The 22,593-nt window shown below is 46.7% G+C and overlaps 1 protein-coding gene across 1 annotated transcript in view; it reads right to left on the bottom strand.

Annotated features, from left to right (window-relative positions):
* PLCD3 (phospholipase C delta 3) overlaps positions 1 to 22,593 on the bottom strand; it is a 144,296-nt gene that overhangs the window by 46,499 nt on the left and 75,204 nt on the right. The window contains exons 4-5 of the mRNA XM_030221243.1: positions 14,161 to 14,290; positions 1,693 to 1,918 (exon numbers count right to left, since the gene is read on the bottom strand). Coding sequence (XP_030077103.1) covers positions 1,693 to 1,918; positions 14,161 to 14,290 — 356 coding nt within the window. The remainder of the gene's footprint in view (positions 1 to 1,692; positions 1,919 to 14,160; positions 14,291 to 22,593) is intronic.

Genomic DNA, 22,593 nt, shown 5'->3' with positions numbered 1-22,593 from the left:
GATGCCTAGAACAGTGTTTCCCAAGTTGGTCCTGAAGAACCCCCTTGGTAGTCAGGTTTTCAAGATATCTGTAATGAAAATGCTTGAGATTTCTTTGCATGCACTGCTTCCATTGTATGCAAATCTCTTCCGTGCATACTCATTGTGGATATCCTGAAAACTTGACTGGCAAGGGGGTACTCCAGGACCAGAAGACCCTTCCAGGAGAGGTGGTAGAGTCAAAAATGGTGAGTGAATTAAAAAATGCATGGGATAATCACAAGGGATGCCTAAATAGAAACAGAAAGGAAATGCAACATGGTTGTTATGTTGAGCAAGGGTAGTAACGAAGGCCGATGCCAGACAGACTTCTATGGTCTGTGTTCCGCAAATAGCAAAAGGCTGAAAAAAGATTTGCCAGATTCAATATGGGATAATTAAGATTGATGTTGGACGGACTTCTATGGTCTGTGTCCTGCACATGGCAAAAATTTCAGCAACTACAGTGTTGTGGATCACTTTATTGTCATGTAATGCAAGTGAGGGTGTTGTGCTCAGGAGGGAGGGGAAGACATTTTGACTGGTAAAGTTGAATACTGTCAGCAATAATTAGAGATGATATATGGTTATAACCAAGACTCCGTCATGTTTGACCGCCTATATGGCAATCAGTGCTTAAGTATGAGTGACTGGGGCCCGCACAGAATGGCAGGCACAGATCTGGCCATCTTGTTAGGCAGACTGGATGGACCATACAGATCTTTATCTGCCGTCATTTACTGTGTTACTGTATATGTATGAGATATAGTGGAGGGATAAAGTCCATGATTAAGCCTACTCTTGTAGGTATAATAAGAGATATGGAGAGTGTAAAGAGTGATCAAGTTTACATATATAAGAGAAGTTTGAAATTAATCCAACTTTTACTTTACTGTACATTATTTCTTATTAGTCACAAGCATTTCCAGACTGAGTTCAGCATGACTTCCATTAAGAGCACTTTGTTACATTTTAGACTCAACACGTTTCAAGAAGAAAAGCTACCTCATTAATTCCTAGGGATTCTAAGATTTCCAGGAGTATCTTATGGTCTACTATATCAAAGGCACTTTGAAAGGTCAAATTGCATCAGTGCTATTTGATGGCCAGTCACATGCATGTTCGGTTTTAGTGAAACTGAACATGCGTGACACTTTGCGCATGCTCAATTTCATTACAATCGAGCATACGCATCGTGAGGGGAAGCAGGGCAGGCAATATAAGAACAGCATCACTGGAGAAACGCTTCAGCTGGTGGGGTTTGGGGACCCCTGCCAGCCAAAGTATGTGGTGTTATGGCGGGGGGGGGGAGCTGCGGGCCAAAATGTGCCCCCTCACTTTGGGCTGTGGACTCCCCTCCTCCTCCACCACCACCACTTCAAGGTCTGGCTATGCCCCTGTTCTAGGCTAATCTTATGTTACTTTATGCCCTTGCACTGGTGTGTTGAAAGGGTTAATTGATAGCCAGTGATGCCATCCCTTTCATGACACATTAGAAAAGTCAAAGATGGGTGCACAAAACCGTCCAAGGCCTATTTTGGTGCTGGGCTCTATGACATCATCACCTGCAATGCATCATGGGAATCTCTTGCAGACTTAAGATGGCAACACTCCAGTCTCCATTTCACTGCTCTCTCCCTTTAAGAAGCTGGCTCCCAACGCATCAGCCTTTACCTTTTTCATTGAGCTCATAAGTGTTGATGATACGGCATGCATTCTCCAACGTGGCTGCTTCGCCCTGGTCCCACAAAAAGTCCAGCAGCTCCTCGGCTGATAGGACCCTGTCCTCTCCGGAGTACTGGCTAAAGATCTCCTCCAGCTCGGGCCGCTGCATGAGTAGGGTGCAGAACTCTTCCAACTCGTGCTCCTCCAGCTTGTTATTATTTGATCGATCGCACTTCTGTGGGACAAGCAAAGCCAGTAATTAATTTAACTGGTGCAGGCTATGGTGGAGCACTACAGGCAACTCAGCTTCTTGAGAGGGCTAGAAAAGAGAACTCCATGTTCTATCTATGCAACTATTTTTTTTTAATTTATTTATTTATTAGCTTTTAAATTTTAACAAGGATACACTTGTTATTTGAATTATTTCTTTTCGACAACATATTAGAAAAACATAAATTTAAAGATTTATCTAATCATCAATTTCAAACATTTTAACATAATAATTCTGCTTCCTTAGACCACTATAACATAAAGAGGGCGATATGAATTAGAGAAGATTATAAACACAATTATTAAAAGTAACTAAGCGGCGTACTACTCCCGTATATATTTTTGTTGTTATTTCAGTTGTTTCAGATCAAGGAATGATTTTAGCTGATCAGGTGAATAAAAGGTATATTTTACCTATCCCAGTTTAACAATACATTTGCAAGGATAGGCTAAAAAAAATATATATCCCTCCTATTTCAGATGTTCTTAATTTCATTGCCAAAAAAGCTTTCCTTCTTTGCTGGGTCGACTTTGTTACATCGGGGAAAATCCGCACTTTTAACTCCTCCAAAACAGGTATATGCAACTATTTTTGAAGGTGGTTTGAGCATATTAAACTGACACGGGTCCACTTTGCCAGGCCACTATAACTGCTCTTGCTGCAGGACAAGGACTTATTTAAGGGGATAGAACACACAGGAAAGGCAATGGGTAACCATGAACATTTAGTTGGGAGAGGAAAACAGAGTAAAATGATGATGGGGCTGAATATTCAAAACGATTTAAACGACCAGGAGGTTTTCCTGGCTGCTTAAATCGCCTGGCTGAGGCTAACTGGATAGTGCTACTGAAAACGCCTGGTTAGTGCTCAACTCAACACCGCTTATTTTGGGGGTGTTCCAGGGACAGAGTCAGTACTTAAGGGTCCTTTTACTAAGGTGCGCTTAAAAATGGCCTGCACTGGTTTAGGCGCGTGGATTTGGGCACACGCAGGTCTATTTTTCAGTGCACCTGGAAAAAAGGCATTTTTTTTTGCGATCAAAAATGGACGTGCGACAAAATTAAAACCAGCACACATCCATTTCCGGCCTGAGACCTTACCGCCAGTGGCGTAGCGAGGGCGGCTGCCACCCGGGGCGGTTCGCTGCTGCGCCCCCCCCCCCGGGTGCAGCATGACACCCCCCCTCGGCGCATCACCCAAGCCCCCCCCTCGGCGCATCAACCCTCCCTAAGTGCATTCTTGCCTGCCGTGTGCACGCCGCTGGGGGGGGGGGTGTCGGTTCCGCTGGTTTCCTGCTCCCTCTGCCCACTTCTTCTGTAGGGTAACTTGTAATAAACCACTTCTTCTGTTACCCTCCTGTTCCATTTTTTTGTCTTTTTTGATCTGCCTTTTTTTTTTTTTTTGATTTGCTATTTCTGTGGCAGATCTTTGCCTTTTTTTGTTTCTGTCTGCTATCTTTATACGGCTCTTCGTAGCCAATTAAGTGCCGAATATCACACTTAACCGGTTATGTTTTCGAAGGCACCGTATACCCAGATATTCAATTCCGGAGCCCAGACCTGGCCCAACATTGAATTTCCAGGTATAATGCTGGCAGCGGTCAAGAAAACACTGATTGCTGCCAGCTAAATATCGGGCCCATGGTTTGTAAATATTTGGAAGATTTATGTGTGCACTGGATCAAAAGTACCCTCCATAGACACAAAATGGGAGAAACCCTATAGCACGTTGTAACTATATTATACAGTTACATAGGGTAATATGAGCTTTACAGAGAAGTGATAACTTGAAACTAGCAGGAAACAGATACATACATACACCTGTCCTTAAAACATCTTCCTCTAAAAACACGAGCACACACCTGCCCTATCAAACAGGCACATTGCTACCCACTCACATGGATTCCAGCTCTGCATTTCACAGCGGCTGATGCCCCTTCTAATTATAACCTTTCCCCTGACGCTGCTAGACACTGACACCCAGCCAGCAGCACACGCAGGCGCACATACATTTGCTATCTCATGCCCCCCCCCCCCCAATTCCTGAGATACCAGGAATAGTTTAAGAGCTAAAATCAGCACAGCAAAGTGTACCAGAGAGCAAAACTGCCCCTCTCTCATCTGCAGAATTCCTCTTGCCCAAGCTCACACTGGCCTGACACTCTGAGAGGATGTGGGACTGTGCTCAACAGCCCTCCGGGACTAGTATTTTCTGCAGTCCAGTTATAAGGAATCCCCTGGATGCACATTGCTGGGCTTCCCCCTCCTCCACACCATATATTAGTGGAGTGGTACACCATGTCAGAATCCCACTTATGGTTAGTACTCTGGGACAGCAATGTTTCTGCCTTCAGAGGCTTTCGATAATTCACTGGAGTCTGTAGCAATAACATGGGTACCTGTTTGTAACGCACCTTGAGCTCGGATTGAGGAAATCAAGGGTGTAGCTATGGGGGGGGCTTGGGGGCTCAGGCCTCCCAATCCTGTATCAGGTCCCGCCCCCACCAGTCCAGCGCCCAGTATATAACTTTGCTCACCTGCTGCCTTCCCCTCTCTCTCTCTCCCCACTCTACACTTCCCAGCCAGAATACAGAAGTTTTCCTTCTTTTCTTCCAGCTGCCACCAATGCTGCCCCCAATGATAATTACAAAGGTGACAGCCACGGGAGATCACGGTGTTCTCGCCACGCAGTGGCTGTTTCCTTCCATCCAGCCCCATTTACTCTGAAAGAGAAGTTGTATCAGGAAGTGGGGCCAGCCTGCAGGAAGTAGTCGCAGCATGCAAAGAGTTGCAATTCCCTGATGCTCTGCTTTGTAATTATCACCGCAGCCAGCATTGATGACAGCTGGAGGGAAGGACGAAAAACTGTTGCATGCTGATTGGAGGGGGGACTTTGGAGGAGGGAGCGAGATGGAAGCAATGCGGGGGAGCAGAGAGAGAGACAGGAGCAATGCCAGGGGTGGAGGCGAGACCAGGAGCAATGCAGCCGGGGGTGGGGGGGGGGGGGGCAAGGAGAGATTCGGGAGCAAGGAGATTAGATTGAGAAAGGAGGCGGTGTGAGCCTATATTGAAGCCAGTAGGCAGAGATTGCCACCATTTTTGCTCACACAAAACAATAGTAAAAGATTATTAGACTATGGTAGTCCATCTGTAAAAAGTCAAAAGCTGTTACTGTTGGATAGGCAGTGTCTTTAAAGGTGGAGGACAAAAGATTGTTTTTAACTTATTTGACAGCTTTCTAATTTATTTGAAAACTTCCCATATGTAGATATAAATATCATTAAAAGAATTGAATATCATGAAAACAGCTTAAATAAATTATTGTAGCTGGTAGAAACAGCAGTTATAAGCTCTGTATTTTGTGCTCATTTTTCTACACTATTTTATACAATTCAGATGGCCAAATGTCAGTGAGGATATCCAGTTTCCTGATGGGTTCACCTTAACTGTTGTTGTAACCCGCCTTGCAAAGCCTGGTGTTATAAAGATGGAATATATTGAAATTTAAATAGAAGTAAAATTAAACTCTCGTTTCATTGGGGCACATGGAATCACATCTTCACTTCATCTGTTTTGTAGAAGTTTACATTTTAGATACACAAATGGATTATTCTGTTTTGAGCATGTTTCAGGGACAAGTGGTTTTATAAGTCAGAATAAAAATAAATATCTCTTTTGCTTAAACATAACTAAATGCCCCCAATGCAATCCATTGGTTTTCTTATATAAGGTTGTTTTGTGACTGTACATAAGGATTGTGATATTGAATAAATATGTTTTTGTTCCTAGTCATGCATCCAAAGGTTATTTAATCCTTTCAAGAAAGCCAGTTAATCGTTTAATTTATTAGTGGAACATAACCACAGAGACATGGTATGGTCTCACTTTCAATATGGTAATACTAGAGACCAGCTAAAGAACAGATTATTTTGAGTTAGTCTTCACTGGACCAAACTTGCTTTCCTTGTGCATCACCATTCAGCTGGATAGGCAGTGTCTTAAAGGTGGAGAATAAAGGATTTTTTTTAACATTCCTTTCCCACATTATCCTAAGCAAATTCAGATTCAATGTGGCTTACATTTGTAAGACAGAATAATAAAATTCAGTTATATCATGGGATGGCATACATGTGGCTAAAAAGATGGTGCAATAGAAGACGGAGTGCAGGGTAACAGAAGAATGGTCTGAAGCCAAGAGAAAGAAGAGAAGGGATGGAGCTGGGGCTGGTGAGGGAATGAGAGGCAATGAAGGGTAGATGAGGGCTGAGAGGGTAAGTACAGAGGATGGAAATGGGGGACTAGGGAGTGGGAGAAAGATGGGGAAGGGTAGGAGACTGGGAAAGGGGAGAGATAGAGGGGCCAACGGGAAAAGCCAGTAGATAAAAGAGTCATGAAAAGGAGGCGACTAATGACTAGAGGTGAGAGAAAGGGAGAATAAGGGTAAAATTTAAAGGTCAAATATAAATGCAGAGAAGAGACAGGAAGGGAGAGAAAAAGTGACAGATGGACTGGAGATCTTGTAATAAAAGTTAAGAAAAGACAGAGGAAAGCAGAAATTGGAGACTGGGACAAACATAATTGGCAAAAATCAAAAGAACCAGACAACAAAGGTAGAAATAATTTTATTTTTAATTCAGTGAACGGAAAATCTCAAATTTACAGTAAATTCACACTGCTTTCTTTATATTTTGCAGAATGCTGTTTCTATTTCTCTTTTTCTAGTGTTGCACTGCCTGCAGAGTGTAGCTTCTTAGGGTTTAAATTTAATTTTTGTCTATGTATTCATATTTTAACTTTGTGCTCACTTACCCCCGTTTACCAAGCTGCGCGGCAACACCGACACAGCCCATTCAAAGTGAATGGTGGCTTGGAGGGGCATAATTGAACGCGAACGCCTATCTCCATGGGCGTCTATGTCCGAAAACGGGTATGTGAAGAGGCGGGACAGACCGTATTATCAAAAAAGATGGGTGTACATCTTTCGTTTTGAAAATACGGTTTGGACGAACCAAATGCCATGGATTTGGTCCCTTCTGAGATGGGCGGGGTTTTTTTTAAGCGACAATGGAAACTAAAAATGCCCAACTCAGAAACGTCCCAATCCAAGCCATTTGGTCATGGGAGGGACAAATGTACAACACTACCATAGCTCTTAGGGGTGAAGGGGGCAACTACATGTGGGTACAGTGGGTTTTAGAGGCCTCCCATTTACCACCACAAGTGTTACGGGTGGGGGGGGGGGGATGGGCCTGGGTCTGCCTGCCTGAAGTGCACTGCAGTACCCACTAAAAGTGCTCCAGGGACAGGACTTGTTGCTGGTGTATAACCTTGGCACAGCAGTTGACACCTGAAGACTAATCTCGCTGAAAACGTCCTTTATTTGAATAAGCACCTTTACGCACAGTTAACTGCAGATCAGAGGTTGTGCCCCACTGGCAACGAGTCTCGCTGGTACTGAGATTAGCAGTAGGTCCGAGCTGGCAGAATGGTGTACAATGCCCTCTTTCAGCAACATTCAAGGTAAGAACTAAGTGCTGTAACGTGGCTAACACATGAAAGGGATCTAAAAGTGTCTTACACAAATGGCCACTACCTCATGGACTACCGGAAACAAAACAGGGCACACTCTGACCCAGTAAGCAGGGGGAAAAGCACCAAGGGAGTAGAGCCTACCAACTACTAACATCGTGAACATTTAACACAAGCTAGTGGAATCACGGAGCCCAATACCCTACACCCACCACAATGCATTGCTGATGTGACTCTGCAGTGCCTTAACAGAAAAGGTGTCACACTCACCCGAGACCCACATCAGAACCAGGGAAAGGCTGTCAGAAGATAGAACACATTTTGCTGTCATGGAGGTGGGTACGGCATTTGAGGCTGGCATACAGGCTGGCAAAAAAAGTTTGTAAAGTGGGTTTTTGTTGGTGGTAGGGGGTTAGTGACCACTGGGGGAGTCAGGGAAGGTCATCCCCGATTCCCTCCGGTGGTCATCTGGTCAGTTGGGGCACTTTCTTGGGACTTGGACCTGAAATAAAAGGGTCCAAATAAAGCGGACCAAATTCTCGTCAAAAACGCCCTTCTTGTTTCGATTATCAGCTAAAGACGCCCATCTCTCCTTGGCCGATAACCACGCCCCAGTCCCGCCTTCGCCACGCCTCCAACACGCCCCAGTGATCTTTGTTCGTCTCCGTGACAAACTGCAGTTGAGGACGCCAAAAATCAGGTTTCGATTATACCGATTTGGGCGCCCACGGGAAACGGACGCCCATCTCCCGATTTGGGTCGAAATATGGGCGTCCTTCTCTTTCGAAAATAAGCTGGTTAGTAAACAGGGGGGTTAATCTGTATCTAGCAAGGGTCTATTTGTATTCAGTGATCAAGGCCAGGTACTCTGTTTGCAGGAGTTTCTACATAAGCATGTGTAATTATTCAGTTTGTTCGGTTTCCCCAGGGCCGTGCCGATGCGGTAAGCGGGGTAAGCGCCGCAGGGGGGCGCTATCCTCTGTGGGGCGCCGCCACTGCGTGCTTACCCTGCCCTCCCGCTCCCATGTAGGAACTGCCCGCCCTCTTCTCCCCCCCAAGATCCCGTTCCTTTTTTTTTTCTTTTAAATTTACCTTCCTCCGGCAGCGCAGCGTCATTGAAGGAGGCGGCGCTCCCAGTCCCGACGTCTCTAGCCTTCCCTTGTTCGCTGCTCACTGCCCCGCCTTCTTCTGAACGGGATCTTGGGGGGAGAAGAGGGCGGGCAGTTCCTACTTGGGAGCGGGAGGGCAGGGGAGAGAGGGGAATCGCTGCCTTGGAGCCAGGCAGGGGCGGGGCGGGGCGCCGCCGCCAACTGGTAGTCTGCAGGGGGGCGCCAGAGACCCTTGGCACGGCCCTGGGTTTCCCAATAAGCATATTGATGTTCTACGTCTCACTGCAATATTTACTGTGTTGCATTGTCCTAGGTAGGGTCCTTGTTGTGTTACTTCTGTATATTTATTTATAAATATTTATATATTTATAAATGACCTAGAGATGGGAGTAACTAGTGAGGTAATTAAATTTGCTGACGACACAAAGTTATTCAAAGTTGTTAAATCGCAAGAGAATTGTGAAAAATTACAAGAGGACCATACAAGTCTGGGAGACTGGGCGTCTAAATGGCAGATGACGTTTAATGTGAGCAAGTGCAAAGTGATGCATGTGGGAAAGAAGAACCCGAATTATAGCTACATAATGCAAGGTTTCATGTTAGGAGTCACCAACCAAGAAAGGGATCTAGGTGTCATCGTTGCTGGTACATTGAAACCTTCTGCTTAGTGTGCTGCGGCAGCTTAGAAAGCAAATAGAATGTTAGGTATTATTAGGAAAGGAATGGAAAACAAAAATGAGGACGCTATAATGCCTTTGTATCACTCCATGGTGCGACCGCACCTTGAATATTGTGTTCAATTCTGGTCACCGCATCTCAAAAATGATATAGTGGAATTAGAAAAGGTGCAGAGAAGGGCGAGGAAAATGATAAAGGCGATGGGACGACTTCCCTATGAGGAAAGGCTAAAGTGGCTAGGGCTCTTCAGCTTGGAGAAAAGACGGCTGAGGGGAGATATGACAGAGGTCTCTAAAATAATGAGTGGAGTGGAAAGGATAGACGTGAAGCATCTGTTTACTCTTTCCAAAAATACTAGGACTAGGAGGCATTCAATGAAGCTACAAAATAGTAAATTTAAAACGAATCAGAGAAAAATTTTCTTCACTCAACGTGTAATTAAATTCTGGAATTCGTTGCCAGAAAATGTGGTAAAGGCGGTTAGCTTAGCGGGGTTTTAAAAAGGTTTGGCCGGCTTCCTAAAGGAAAAGTCCATAAACCATTATTAAATAGGACTTGGGTTCATGGGTAGTTGGGATGCCTTTTGGTGGGAAGAGGACTGTAGGAGGAGAGGGGGGTAGCTACGGGGGTTAGGGAAAATGGATGCTGAACTTGTTGAACACGGTACCCTCAGGTTGGGTCGATGTTTTATTGTACTTGTTGGGTGAGGAACGTATATAATAACGTGGTAGCATAAAATGTTGGAAACCAAAATAAATAAGGAAGCATCAAGCAGTAGGAGATTAAAAAAGGACTGCAGTTTATTCTGTAAGATAATTACAGTTGGAATGTTAATACAGAAACGTGTTTAAACGTTGAACATAAAACAGGGGGGGGGGGGTAGGGATAAAATGCCTAAAAAGCTTGATGACGGATTATAACATTTGGTCTTCACGGAGTACAGGTTCATATTTGACCTTTTGTGTATTCACATTGTGGAATTGTTACCTTTGTACTGTCTTCAATAAAAAACGTTGAAACATAAATTGGACTTGGGGAAAATCTACTGCTTATTTCTGGGATAAGCAGCATAAAATGTTTTGTACTTTTTTGGGGATCTTGCCAGGTATTTGTGACCTGGATTGGCTACTGTTGGAAACAGGATGCTGGGTTTGATGGACCTTTGGTCTGTCCCAGTATGGCAATACTTATATACTTATGTACTTTAGTGGTGTTATGGTAAAGTAGATTAGCTCTATAGGTCCTGAGTGAATTTTGTAGGCTTTGTGTTACAGATACTTCACAATATGCTAAGGACTGGAAAGGGTCTATGATTTTACTGAGATTACTCAGACAAAAAAAAAACAGTGTGGACGATGGATGGCAGAAGATTCTTTATTGAAACATGCAAATGACTCGACATGGACCGTGTTTCGGCCAAAGGTCTGCATCAGGAGTCAACTGATATCTGATCAAATGCAGATGCAAAGTATTACTCATACTGCCAAAGACACAAAATCTACATACTAACGGTACAGTCTGTCTGCAGTGCCATGCAGAGTTCTAAATGTAAACTTGCTCAGTAGAAAAATATCTAGCGTGAAAGTTGCCAATCAATTCTCACACCAAACTTGGTTGGGTTTTTTGTCTGAGTTTCAGTGTTGTGCAGAGTGTGTCTCCTTGTCTTGTCGTTGCTTTACTGTCAATCCACACATATGGTCTATGTTTTGAAGTGTCCATGTAACAAGTTTTATGTGGGGAAAACAAAGGGAAGGTTGGAAGTGAGGGTGTCCGAGCACAAATCATGTGTGTCTCAAGGAGCAAGCTGGGGGCACCCCTTGTTTCACACTGCAAGACTGTCAACCATTGTTTTGATGATTTATGATGCTTTGTAATTCAGCAGGGAGTGGAGTAGAGTGGAGGTGTGGCCTAGTGGTTAGCACACTGGTCTTGCAATCTAGAGGTGGCTGGTTCAAATCCCACTACTGCTACTTGTGATCTAAAATCCAAATAAATAAAGGGGGTACTGGAGGGATAGCAGGCATGGATGTCCTTCTCACAAACATCCACATTTTGGACGTCCTCAACTGCCTCACAGGGAAGGACATCCTCAACTGCCGTCGCTTCCGCTCCTTAGGAAAGAAATCATGTGGAAATGAGCTAACAGAGAGCAGCTCATTTGCATGCAATTTCCTTCATGCGTGCCCATTACTTTCCGGATCGGTGAGGGAAGGGCTTTTTCCATTCAGTTAGTGGGACCAGTGCACTACAAATGCTGGCTCCTCCCACAACCAAATGGCTTGGATTTGGTAGTTTCTGAGATGGGTGCCCTCACTTTCCATTATCACTGAAAATCGGGGACGACCATCTCTAAGGTTGACCTAAATTTCATGATTTGGGCATCCCCAACCGTATTATTGAAACGAAAGATGGACGTCCATCTTGTTTTGATAATATGGGTTGCCCCGCCCCTTTACAGGGCCATCCTTAGAGATCGGCGCCCCCGTTCGATTATCCCCCTCTATGTTATCAGCCCCAAAACCAACAACACAAGCATGGGCAAAGTAACTTCCACTACACGTCAAGTACAATCCCAACACGAGGGAAGTAACCCACACTGCACATCAGGTACAACCCCAACAACACAAGCATGGACAAAATAACCCACACTACACATTAGGTATAAACCCAAAACACTGCGTGTTAAGTACAACCTCAACAACACAAGCAGGGGGAAAGTAACCCACACTGCGCATCAGGTACATCTCCAACAACACAAGCATGGGGAAAGTAACCTGCATCACAAACAACACACAGCGAAGTGAACGATGGGTGGCAGAAGATCTATAATATATTCACAGCAGAAAAGATCCAACACCAACCGTATTTCGGCTTGCAGGCCTGCGTCAGGGGTCAAGTAACATTTGGATAAAAAGTCATGCAATATAAGAAGGGTATAAGATCAAACAAAACAGTGCAATCCAATCTTTAAAAAAGATGTATGTGACTAAAATGCTGTTTGAAAAAGTGACAGCAATAGTGAAAAAAACTCTCCCGTCACTTCGCTGTGTGTTGTTTGTGACTCAGTATTTTGTGGAGTGTGCTTTCCTTGAAAGTAACCTGTATAACTCCAACAACCTTTCTGGGTAGATTCAAAAGCTCATGTTAGGCTTTCTCTGCCATCATATACTGTGCTAGTATAAGAGCTGATTAGTCAGATATTTTATATAATTATTTATTACAACTATATTATTTTTCAAGACAAGGGATAACACACAAATATTTTCTCTGGTGAAATGGAGAGAAAACTTTTCAGGATTTTGGAAACCACTTTCCAACAGCTTTATCCAAATGGATGACTCTTGAACATTCTCCATTAAATCCTACAGCTGTAAGATGGCCTCAGGTAAGAATTTGTGCTATGCTCCTAGTATCCCACGGCACCCAAAATCTATAGCCAGAAACCAGACAGAGACATGCAGCCAGCACTAACATACACCAAGGGATGGGTAAATAGCATCGCACAGCAGAGCCAGATAGGGAGAGAATCAGCGCGGAGAGAGGTTCCCCAGAAATTGGAAAGTAGGTGCTTAGTTTTTGGGTGCCTTCAGAATTTGGTGCCCTAGGTATGTACTTAAATTCAACGCTGCAGCACAGAATTCCCACAACAAAGGAAAGACTTGAATGTGGGAAGCTAACCATTCCAGCACGCCCTTTAAACAGACACTTTTCCAGAAAAGCAGAAAGATGACAAGAAGCACAAGAAACATCCAGTCTGCTTGGATCCCCTCCCCCAATCTACTGCCACAATCATAGAGCACTTACTGGAGATCCACTTCCTTCCCACACATGTTCAGTGCACGCTGCAGTCCTATGCTTGAAAAGACAGTAGGTCCGGACTACATTTCCCAGCAAGCACTGGGACATGTGCAAAACAAGCCAAGGACTGTAAGCAGAGACATCTGGAGACTTGGCACAGATTGAATAAGGATTAAAAGGTAGAAATGAAGATGAGTGGGTAGATATAGTGATGAGGGACAACACCCTTTGCCCCACCCTCCCTTCACCCTGGAGTGAGAGAATGCTTTAGTTAGGAGGAGGCAGAGCCAGACTGGAACAGTAATCTTGGAAGTGCTAAATTCCAGATGGAAGCAGCCTCTGCCAGATCCCAGTTATAGGTCAGTCAGGCTGCAATAAAGCTATTTTGGCATTTTTTCCCCCTATTCCTTTTCTCTTTCTCAGCCTTGAAGCACTGCTGGTAGTGATGTGATCTCTGCTTGGCACTGTGCACAGCTTAATGCAGCACAGATGTTCCCCGCTCAAACCTCCCAGTGCCCCCTATCCTCCTTCCTGGATTCCAGCAGCTCCAAAGGGGTCTGTCAAGGTTCTGTGTTCTACCTTTCTTTGATACCCTTCCCAAAATTGCTTTGTTAACCGTATGGAATGAACCACAAGATTAAGGTGAGTCTAGGGGCAGCAAAACATCTTTTTGGCCAACAAACCAATCTCCAGCCTTGCCCTCCTGATGCTGTTATGAGTAAAATATTGGTGGGGCCATGGCCCCAGCCCACCCCATTCCACTATCTATGGGGTGAGGCCCGGCAAAGAGAGTGGGCTGGAGACAGGTTACAGGAGCAAAGGGAGGTGAAGGCAATTCACAGAACGATGGAAGACCTTGGAAGAGAGATCATTAGAGAGCACATACCTCACAAAGGTCTTTTTTTTTTTTAGATGGGTTCTGCTTTACATGAGAGGTTTTGACAGGAGGCAGTTCGGAGAGAGGGAAGCGGCATGTATAATATTAAGATCTGAAGAGGAGATTAGGGGAAATCCTATCTTATAGGGATGTTTTGCAGGAGTTGCATATGTGACAGTATTCATGGGCTTGGGGGATAGATGGAAGGTGACCCACCTTGAAAAGACGGTGGGCGTAGATGTCGTTCATGTCGATGTTGATCATCTTTAGCAGGTTCTTCACTTCCTTGAAGGTCATTTTGTTGTCCTTGTTCTTGTCAGCCTGATGCAGATAGTCCCGGATCCAAATACACTGGAGTTAAGGAAGAGAATAGTGCCAGGGAGAGAATGGCTAGAAGAAGCCAACACAGGCTGGTTACTTATTGCTCCATGGACTCAACCAGCTTTGACAGTCCACCTTCTATACTATCCTTCCTAAAACCTTCCTTATCTTTTCCCTTACTTAACCCTGACTTAACCTTTGTATACTACCAATTGTATCTGGTATCCTATAATGAATATGCTATAACAAAACTCTGTACACTATCAATTATATCTGACATCTTGTAATGACTATGACATAACAAAACTCTGTAAGCCACATTGAGCCTGCAAATAGGTGGGAAAATGTGGGATACAAATGCAATAAATAATAATAATAATAACCCATGCCCTACACACATGCCCGGTTATTTATTTCTTCACAAATTTATTGATCCTCATAGTAGGAGACATCAAGCCCCATGATACTTGAGATCTAATAGAAGACGCAGGCCCCTAAGGAAAAGGATAGCTTGGAATGTAGAGAGCATGGTTGAATGCTGCTGCTCAGTCATGCTCTTGGTATCATTACACATTGTTTATTAACAGGTGGATCTGCAGAACTAGTAGAGACCCGGCACTGTCTGGATCCACTGCTTAAAAAAAAACTAGGCCACTATTCAGCAACATGGCTGCCATTTTACTTTAAACATTTACCCCTCAATTCTATACTCTTACACACCCAGTTTTACAGTTAGCACTCAAAATTGTACATGCAAATTATAGACTACTGCTAGTTATACACATAACCAATAATTAGCTATAATTGTTGCCAACTGGTATTAATCTGTAGATACATTCATAAGGGGCTCTTTTACTAAAGCGTTGGTGTGAAGCAATGGGCTTGCTGCATAGCAATCCAGAACTACTGCTGGGCTACCACAGGAACCCAGCGGTAATTCCCACCCCCAGCATGCACCATTTCCAGCACTACAAAACTATTTTCTATTTTTGTACCACCGGGTTAGCGCAGGAGCCCTTACCGCCAATGGTGGCAGTAAGTGCTCCCCCCCCCCCCCCCCCGAAAAGGCCATGCAGCAAGTGGTCCACTTTTCAAGCATAAACCTGACCTTTTACCCCCTGCAGTAAAAGGGGACTCAGCGTGCATCAAAAATACACACTGATGCTAGCACAGGCCCCCCCCTTTTACTGCTACTTAGTAAAAGGGCCACTTAATTAGTCTTCTATAATCTTTGTGTGCAAATTCTATAGCACCTAACTGCAAGGGGGCTGTGGACATGGGAGGGGCCTGGGCAGGTCAGGTGTAGGGTTACCATATTTGATCCCCCAAAAAGAGGGCACATGCCCCACCTCACCACACCTCTGCCCCACCCCTGTCATATAGCATCCTGCCCCTTTCACACCCCACCCCCGTCACATCCCCTAAGGGTATGTCCTACCCTCCCCTTACTGTATTGCCCTGGTAGTCTAGTGATCTCTTCGGGGCAGGAAAGAGCCCCCTCATTCCTGCCCAGAGCGGCTGCAGACTATCTTGCTGCCTCCCGTTCCGTCGCCGATTCAAAATGGCTGCTGAGAGTGACCTTGCAAGACTTCTGCGGAAGTGTCGCAAGGCCGCCGCTTGAACTCTCGGTGGCCATTTTTATTTATTTAGATTTTGCTCACACCTTTTTCAGTAGTAGCTCAAGGTGAGTTACATTCAGGTACTCCGGATATTTCTCTGTCCCAGGAGAGCTCACAATCTAAGTTTGTACCTGAGGCAATGGAGGGTTAACTGGCTTGCCCAAGATCACAAGGAGCAGCAGTCGGATTTGAACTGGCCATCTCTGGATTGCAAGACCGGTGCTCTAACCACTAGGCCACTCCTCCAGCATCTAATTTTGAATCTCTAGACCACCAGGGCAGTACAGTAAGGTGAGGGGAGGATAGGAACCCTTAGGCCCACCCGCCAGCCTGCCCGTTTGTCTGCAAATCTTGCCCCAGGCCCAGCCCAGTCTCTCAGCGGCCCTGCACTGCATAGGCATGTCAGGGGTGTTCTGACTATTCTTGCACACCTCACCCCACTGCCGCATTTAGGCTCCACCATTTACATCAGCCATAAACCTGGCATAAGCGGTGATGTCTAAAATTTAGCGCCTAACTGTAGACTTTCGCTAGTATTCTATAACAGATTTGGCAAGCAACTCTACTATTACAGAATACTAGCTTAGCGCCCAGTTTTTGCGGTGCCTAAATTTTAGTGACCTAAATGGAATTTACCTCACGAATATTGAGCCCCAATATCTGTAACTGGGTGCCCGTGTAAATGTACAGAATACCAGCATTTTCACCAGTAGGTGTACACTTTCACCCATAAGTGGCAGCAAAGTGACGGAGCTGTAAGGACATAATAGTTTATAGATTATTAAAACTTGCTATACCACTATTAGCTAACTCGCAGATAATAGCGGTTCACAGTCTAAAAACTGAACACATAAGAATAAAAATGAAAAGAACTACAAATCCTGATAGGGTAGAGCATGGACGCGCGTAATATTGTAAGATTACAGACCCAACAGTGTCTCAAATTCACATGCAACTATCAGGTGTGACCATAGTGATATCACTCCAGTCAATGTGAAATTGATGGACCTCAGTGGTAACTCGTTTCACATAGGGCTATTTCCCCATGGCTCACCTCACTTGTCATTGGTCCTAAATACTCAGCTTCCACTGCTGTTCTCATATAACTACTTAAGTTCCAACTAATGTAAAACTTCATTTAAAGAGCAAATCAACACTTATCTTAATGTTGATCATAGAACCCACCACCAACATGGCGCCCTGTTTCGCTGAAAAGCTGCCTCAGGGTATGGTCCCTTTTATTGTACCTTAAAGTCATAAGGGCTGATATTCAGACTGTGGGACTTAGCCCGCTAACTCCCGCGTTCAGTGCTAAACCCGGATATTCAAGGCAGGGTCGTTTCTGTTGACCATCATTGAATATCCAGTTTACTTTTAGCTGGTTTGAATAGAACTGGCTTAGTCGATTCAGACTTAGTCAGTTATGTTTAAACCGGCCAAAGATATCCCACCTATTCACCCAGCCAAATATAGCTGCTAAAGTGGGACTGAAAATCGGCAGATAGCAGGTTATGGGGCACTTAACTAGCCAGGTGCTAATCCCATGCTCTTTCCATGTGTATGCCCTCCTGACAGTTGTGTGCTAAATGATTTAGGTGCACAGGAGCCGACATTCAGACCGTGGGAAGTAGCCAGGCTGCCTCCCGCGGTCAGGCCTGAGCCTGGATATTCAATGCTGGGCTATTTCCGGTGATCGGCATTGAATATCCGGTTTATTTTTGGCCAGTTTCAACTTAACCAGCTAAGCCGATACTCAACGCTGGTCGGTTAAGTTGGGACTGGCCAAAGATATTGCAGGTATTGGCCAGCAACCCAATGAAAATCAGCGGATAGCTGATTATATCGTGCGATATAACCGACTATCTGCTAGGCGCTACCCAGCAATATTCAGCAGGAGACAGCCGCCTGTCTCCTTCTGAACATCGCTGGATAGCCGGCTAAGTACCATTTAACCAGTCAGGTGCAGTTCCTGGCTGGTTAACTGTTTCTGAATATTGACCAGACTGTTCCTAGATTAGTGTCCAGCACTCAGGGGCGTAGCTACGTGGGGCCATGGGGGCATGGACCTCCATAGATTTGGCCCTGGCCCCCCCCACCGCCAACCCCTTCGACCCCCCTCCCGCCACCAACCTTCCCCCGCTGCTACCGTCAGGTACCTTTGCTGGCGGGGGTCCCCAATCCCCGCCAGCCGAAGTCCTCTTCTCCGGCGCGGCTGCGTTGCTGATCTGCAAGGGCAGGCTTCTGTTTCTGTGAGGCTGACGTCCAGACTCACAGAAACAGACCCCTGCCAGCAAAGATACCCGACGTCGGCGGCAGGGGAGGGTTATGCACATAACTGCCAATAAGTGGCACCAATCACACACAAGTGCTTCTGTTGTATAAACTAGGCACACAACCGTGCCTTGATTTACACACATACAGAACAATAGAAGGAGCTTTCAGACCTCTTAAACACTAATTTCTCCTTGAGAGAGAAACCTGAGACAAAAACTCACAGGAATGAATCATGATTGCTTTGTTGTTGTTTTAATTGCAAACTGACTAGAACAGCAGGTTTAAATATAGTGCCTTCCCCTCCCAGACTGTGCTTTCAAGCAGTGCTTTCAGCCGTCTCCTGTAGCCATGCCTAGCCAGTCAGGTTAGGCTACTCCACTCCAGGAGTACTACAATGACTGGGGAAGCAATGGCAAACCAGCCCACTAACAGTCTGCTAAGAAACCAGAACACAAGTGGGAAGTGGCAGTGTACAACAATGACCAGGGAAGCAATGACAAACCAGCAGGCTGCTGAGAGGGGAGTGGGGGAGGGCAAGATTCCCCCAGGCCCACCCTCCAAGGGAGGTCCGGTGCCGAGGTCTCTCTCACTCTCTCCTGCTCCTGATGGGGCCCGGGTGATCGACAGGATCAGGACAGAGAAAACTCTGGCCCCGGGCCCCCCTTACAGGCTGGGGACGGGCAGACACAGGGTTTTGGGGCCTCTTTTTTGGCTGGCAGGGGTTCCCAGGCCCCACCAGCAGAAGAAGCCTTCCTCCAGTGCTGTTCTTCACTCTGCCACATTGCCTGCCCTGCTGCTGCTTTTCCCCTCACATCGCGCATGCTCGGTTTTGATTAAATTGAGCATGTGCAACATGAGAGGAAAAGCAGCCGCAGGGGCAGGGAAGGCAATGCGGCGGGGTGAAGAACAGCGCTGGAGGAAGGCTTCTTCTGCTGGTGGGGCCTGGGGACCCCACCAGCCAAGATATGTGGCATTGCGGTGGGGGGGGGCAGCAGCTGATGCCATGCCCCGGGCCCGGTTCACTCTGCAAACCAGCCCGCTAACAGTCTGCAAGAAACCACAATGCAAGTGGGAAGTGGCGGTGTACAACAATGACCAGGGAAACAATCAGTGATGTTCCTAGGGTGGCTGACACCTGGGGCGGATCGCCGATGCGCCCCCCTCCCAGGTGCAGCGCAAACCCCCCCCCCCCCCACCCCGGGTGCATTTTTACCTGCTGGGGGGGTGCCGCGCGCCTGTCGGCTTCGCTCGTTCCATGCTCCCTCTGCCCCGCAACAGAAAGTAACCTGTTCCGGGGCAGAGGGAGCACGGAACGAGCGGAGCAGACAGGCGCGCGGCACCCCCCCCCCCCCCCAGCGGCGTGCAACTGGGGCGGACCGCACCCACCCCCCCCCCCTTGGCACGCCACTGGAAACAATGGCAAACAAGCCCGCTAACAGTCTGCTAAGAAACCAGAACACAAGAGGCAATGTAACACAATGACCGAGAACGCAAGAAATCATAGCACAAATGGAGGCCCCCATAAGTTGTTTGCGATTTGATACTCTTGCACAGGGGCCTACCTTTATCTTTTACCTTACAATGAACGTGCATGAGATTAATTTGCATATATTGGAGACCTATTGTATGCATATGCATATTCTCTATGGTACTCCTGAAACCTGATTAGTACTACTACTAACTAGCATTTCTAAAGCGCTACTAGGGTTACGCAGCGCTGTACAATTTAAACATAGGACAGTCCCTGCTCAAAGAGCTTACAATCTAAAAGACAAGAAAACAATCTAAAGACAAGTGAACAATCTAGAGGACGAGTGAACAGTTAGTCTGATAGGGTGGATAGATTGGGGTATTTTATATATCTCGAGTGGTTAGGCGCCGAAGGCAGCATTGAAGAGGTGAGCTTTAAGCAGAGATTTGAAGATGGGTAGGGAAGGGGCATGGCGTATGGGTGAAGGAAGATTGTTCCAGGCATGGGGTGAGGCAAGGCAGAATGGGCGGAGTCTGGAGTTGGCAGTGGTGGAGAAGGGTACTGAGAGAAGGGCTTTGTCCTGTGAGCGGAGGTTACGGGCGGGAACATAGGGGGAGATGAGGGTGGAGAGGTAGTGAGGAGCCGCGGACTGAGTGCATTTGTAGGTAAGGAGGAGGAGCTTGAATTGTATGCGATAACTGATCGGAAGCCAGTGAAGTGATTTGAGGAGAGGGGTGATATGAGTATATCGGTTTTGGCGGAATATAAGACGTGCAGCAGCGTTCTGAACTGAATGAAGGGGGGATAGATGGCTGAGTGGGAGGCCGGTGAGGAGTAAGTTGCAGTAATCAAGGCGAGAGGTAATGAGAGCGTGGACGAGAGTTCTGGTGGTGTGCTCAGAGAGGAAAGGGCGAATTTTGCTGATGTTGAAGAGGAAGAAGCGACAGGTCTTGGCAGTCTGTTGGATATGCGCAGAGAAGGAGAGGGAGGAGTCGAAAATGACTCCGAGGTTGCGGGCAGATGGGACAGGGAGGATAGGGGTGTTATCAACAGAGATAGAGAGTGGAGGAAGAGGAGAAGTGGGTTTAGGAGGAAAGACGAGGAGCTCGGTCTTGGACATGTTCAGCTTCAGGTGGCGGTTGGACATCCATGCCGCAATGTCGGATAAACAGGCCGATACCTTGGCCTGGGTCTCCACGGTGATGTCAGGTGTGGAGAGGTATAGCTGGGTGTCATCAGCATAAAGATGATACTGAAAACCATGAGACGAGATCAGCGAGCCCAGGGAAGAGGTGTAGATTGAGAAGAGAAGGGGTCCAAGGACAGATCCCTGGGGAACTCCAACAGATAGTGGGATGGGAGTGGAGGAAGATCCATGGGAGTGTACCCTGAAGGTGCGGTGGGAGAGATAAGAGGAGAACCAGGAGAGGACAGGGCCTTGGAACCCAAAAGAGGACAGCATGGCAAGAAGTAAATCATGGTTGACAGTGTCAAACGCGGCGGAAAGATCGAGGAGGATGAGGATGGAGTAGTGACCTCTGGATTTGGCCAGGAGCAGGTCGTTGCAAACTTTAGAGAGTGCTGTTTCTGTCGAGTGCAGAGGGCGAATGTCGGATTGAAGTGGATCGAGGATGGCATGAGAGGAGAGAAAGTCAAGGCAGCGGCTGTGAACAGCGCGCTCAAGTATTTTGGAAAGGAAGGGTAAAAGAGAGATGGGGCGGTAGTTGGAGGGGCAGGTAGGGTCAAGTGAAGGTTTTTTGAGGAGAGGTGTGACAACGGCGTGCTTGAAGGTGTCAGGGACAGTTGCAGTGGAGAAAGAGAGGTAGAGGATGCGACAGATGGCGGGGGTGACAGTATGGGAGATGGTGTTGAGTAGGTTGGTGGGGATGGGATCAGAGGAACAGGTGGTGCATTTCGAGGAGGAAAGAAGGCGGGAAGTTTCATCCTCGGTGATCTCAGGAAAAGAGGAGAAAGAGACCTGGGTAGGTTGGTTGATGGAGAGGGTTAAAGGGTGAAGAGGAGGTGGTGGCTTGGTCGTGAACTCAAGGTTGATCTTTTGCACTTTGTCGCGGAAATAGTCGGCCAGTGATTGAGGAGAGAGAGAAGGGGGAGTAGGAGCGGGGGGCACTTTTAGGAGGGAGTTAAGGGTGGTGAAGAGACGACGAGGGTTGGAGCTGAGAGAATTGGTCAATTGGGTGTAATAGTCCTGTTTTGCACGGAATAGGGAGGAGTGGAGGGAGGATAGCATGAATTTGTAGTGGAGGAAGTCTGGAAGGGTACGAGATTTCCTCCAGAGGCGCTCAGCGGATCGGGTGCAGGAGCGAAGGTAACGGATGCAAGGAGTCAGCCAGGGCTGGGGATTGGTGCGCTTTGTGGGACGGGAGATGGATGGCGCAAGGGTGTTCAAAGCAGAGGAGAGAGCGGTATTGTAGGCGGAGACCGCTTTGTCGACAGTTTCGGAGGACATGATGGAGGGGAGGAGATTAGAGATAGTAGATGATAAGGTGGAGGGGTCAATAGCCTGGAGGTTCCTGGAGGTGGTGGTTAAAGTTGGACGGGGTGGAGGGGGGGGGTGAAGAAGTGTGAATGTGATCAGGTGATGGTCGGAGAGAGGAAGAGCTGAGACGTGGAAATTGGAGGGTGAGCTGGAGGAGGAGAGGACGAGGTCAAGACAATGGCCGTCACGATGAGTAGGGGTGGTGGAGCACAGCTGGAGGTTGAAGGAGGATGTTAGGGTGAGGAACTTAGAAGCATGGGGGTCGGATAGGTCATCAGCATGTACGTTAAAGTCTCCGAGAATGAGGGACGGAGATGAGGGGTCAAGAAAGACAGAGAGCCAAGCATCAAAGTCGGTAAGGAAGGAAGGGAAGGATTTATCAGGGGGGCGGTAAATGACTGCCACTCTGAGTGGTAGCGGGTAGAATAGCCGGATGGAATGGGCTTCAAAGGATGAGAAGCAGTGAG

Source organism: Microcaecilia unicolor, chromosome 12 (assembly GCF_901765095.1).
Source record: "Microcaecilia unicolor chromosome 12, aMicUni1.1, whole genome shotgun sequence".
NCBI lineage: Eukaryota > Metazoa > Chordata > Amphibia > Gymnophiona > Siphonopidae > Microcaecilia > Microcaecilia unicolor.
Note: the sequence above shows the minus strand (reverse complement) of the source record. Positions and strands in the feature narration are given on the sequence as shown.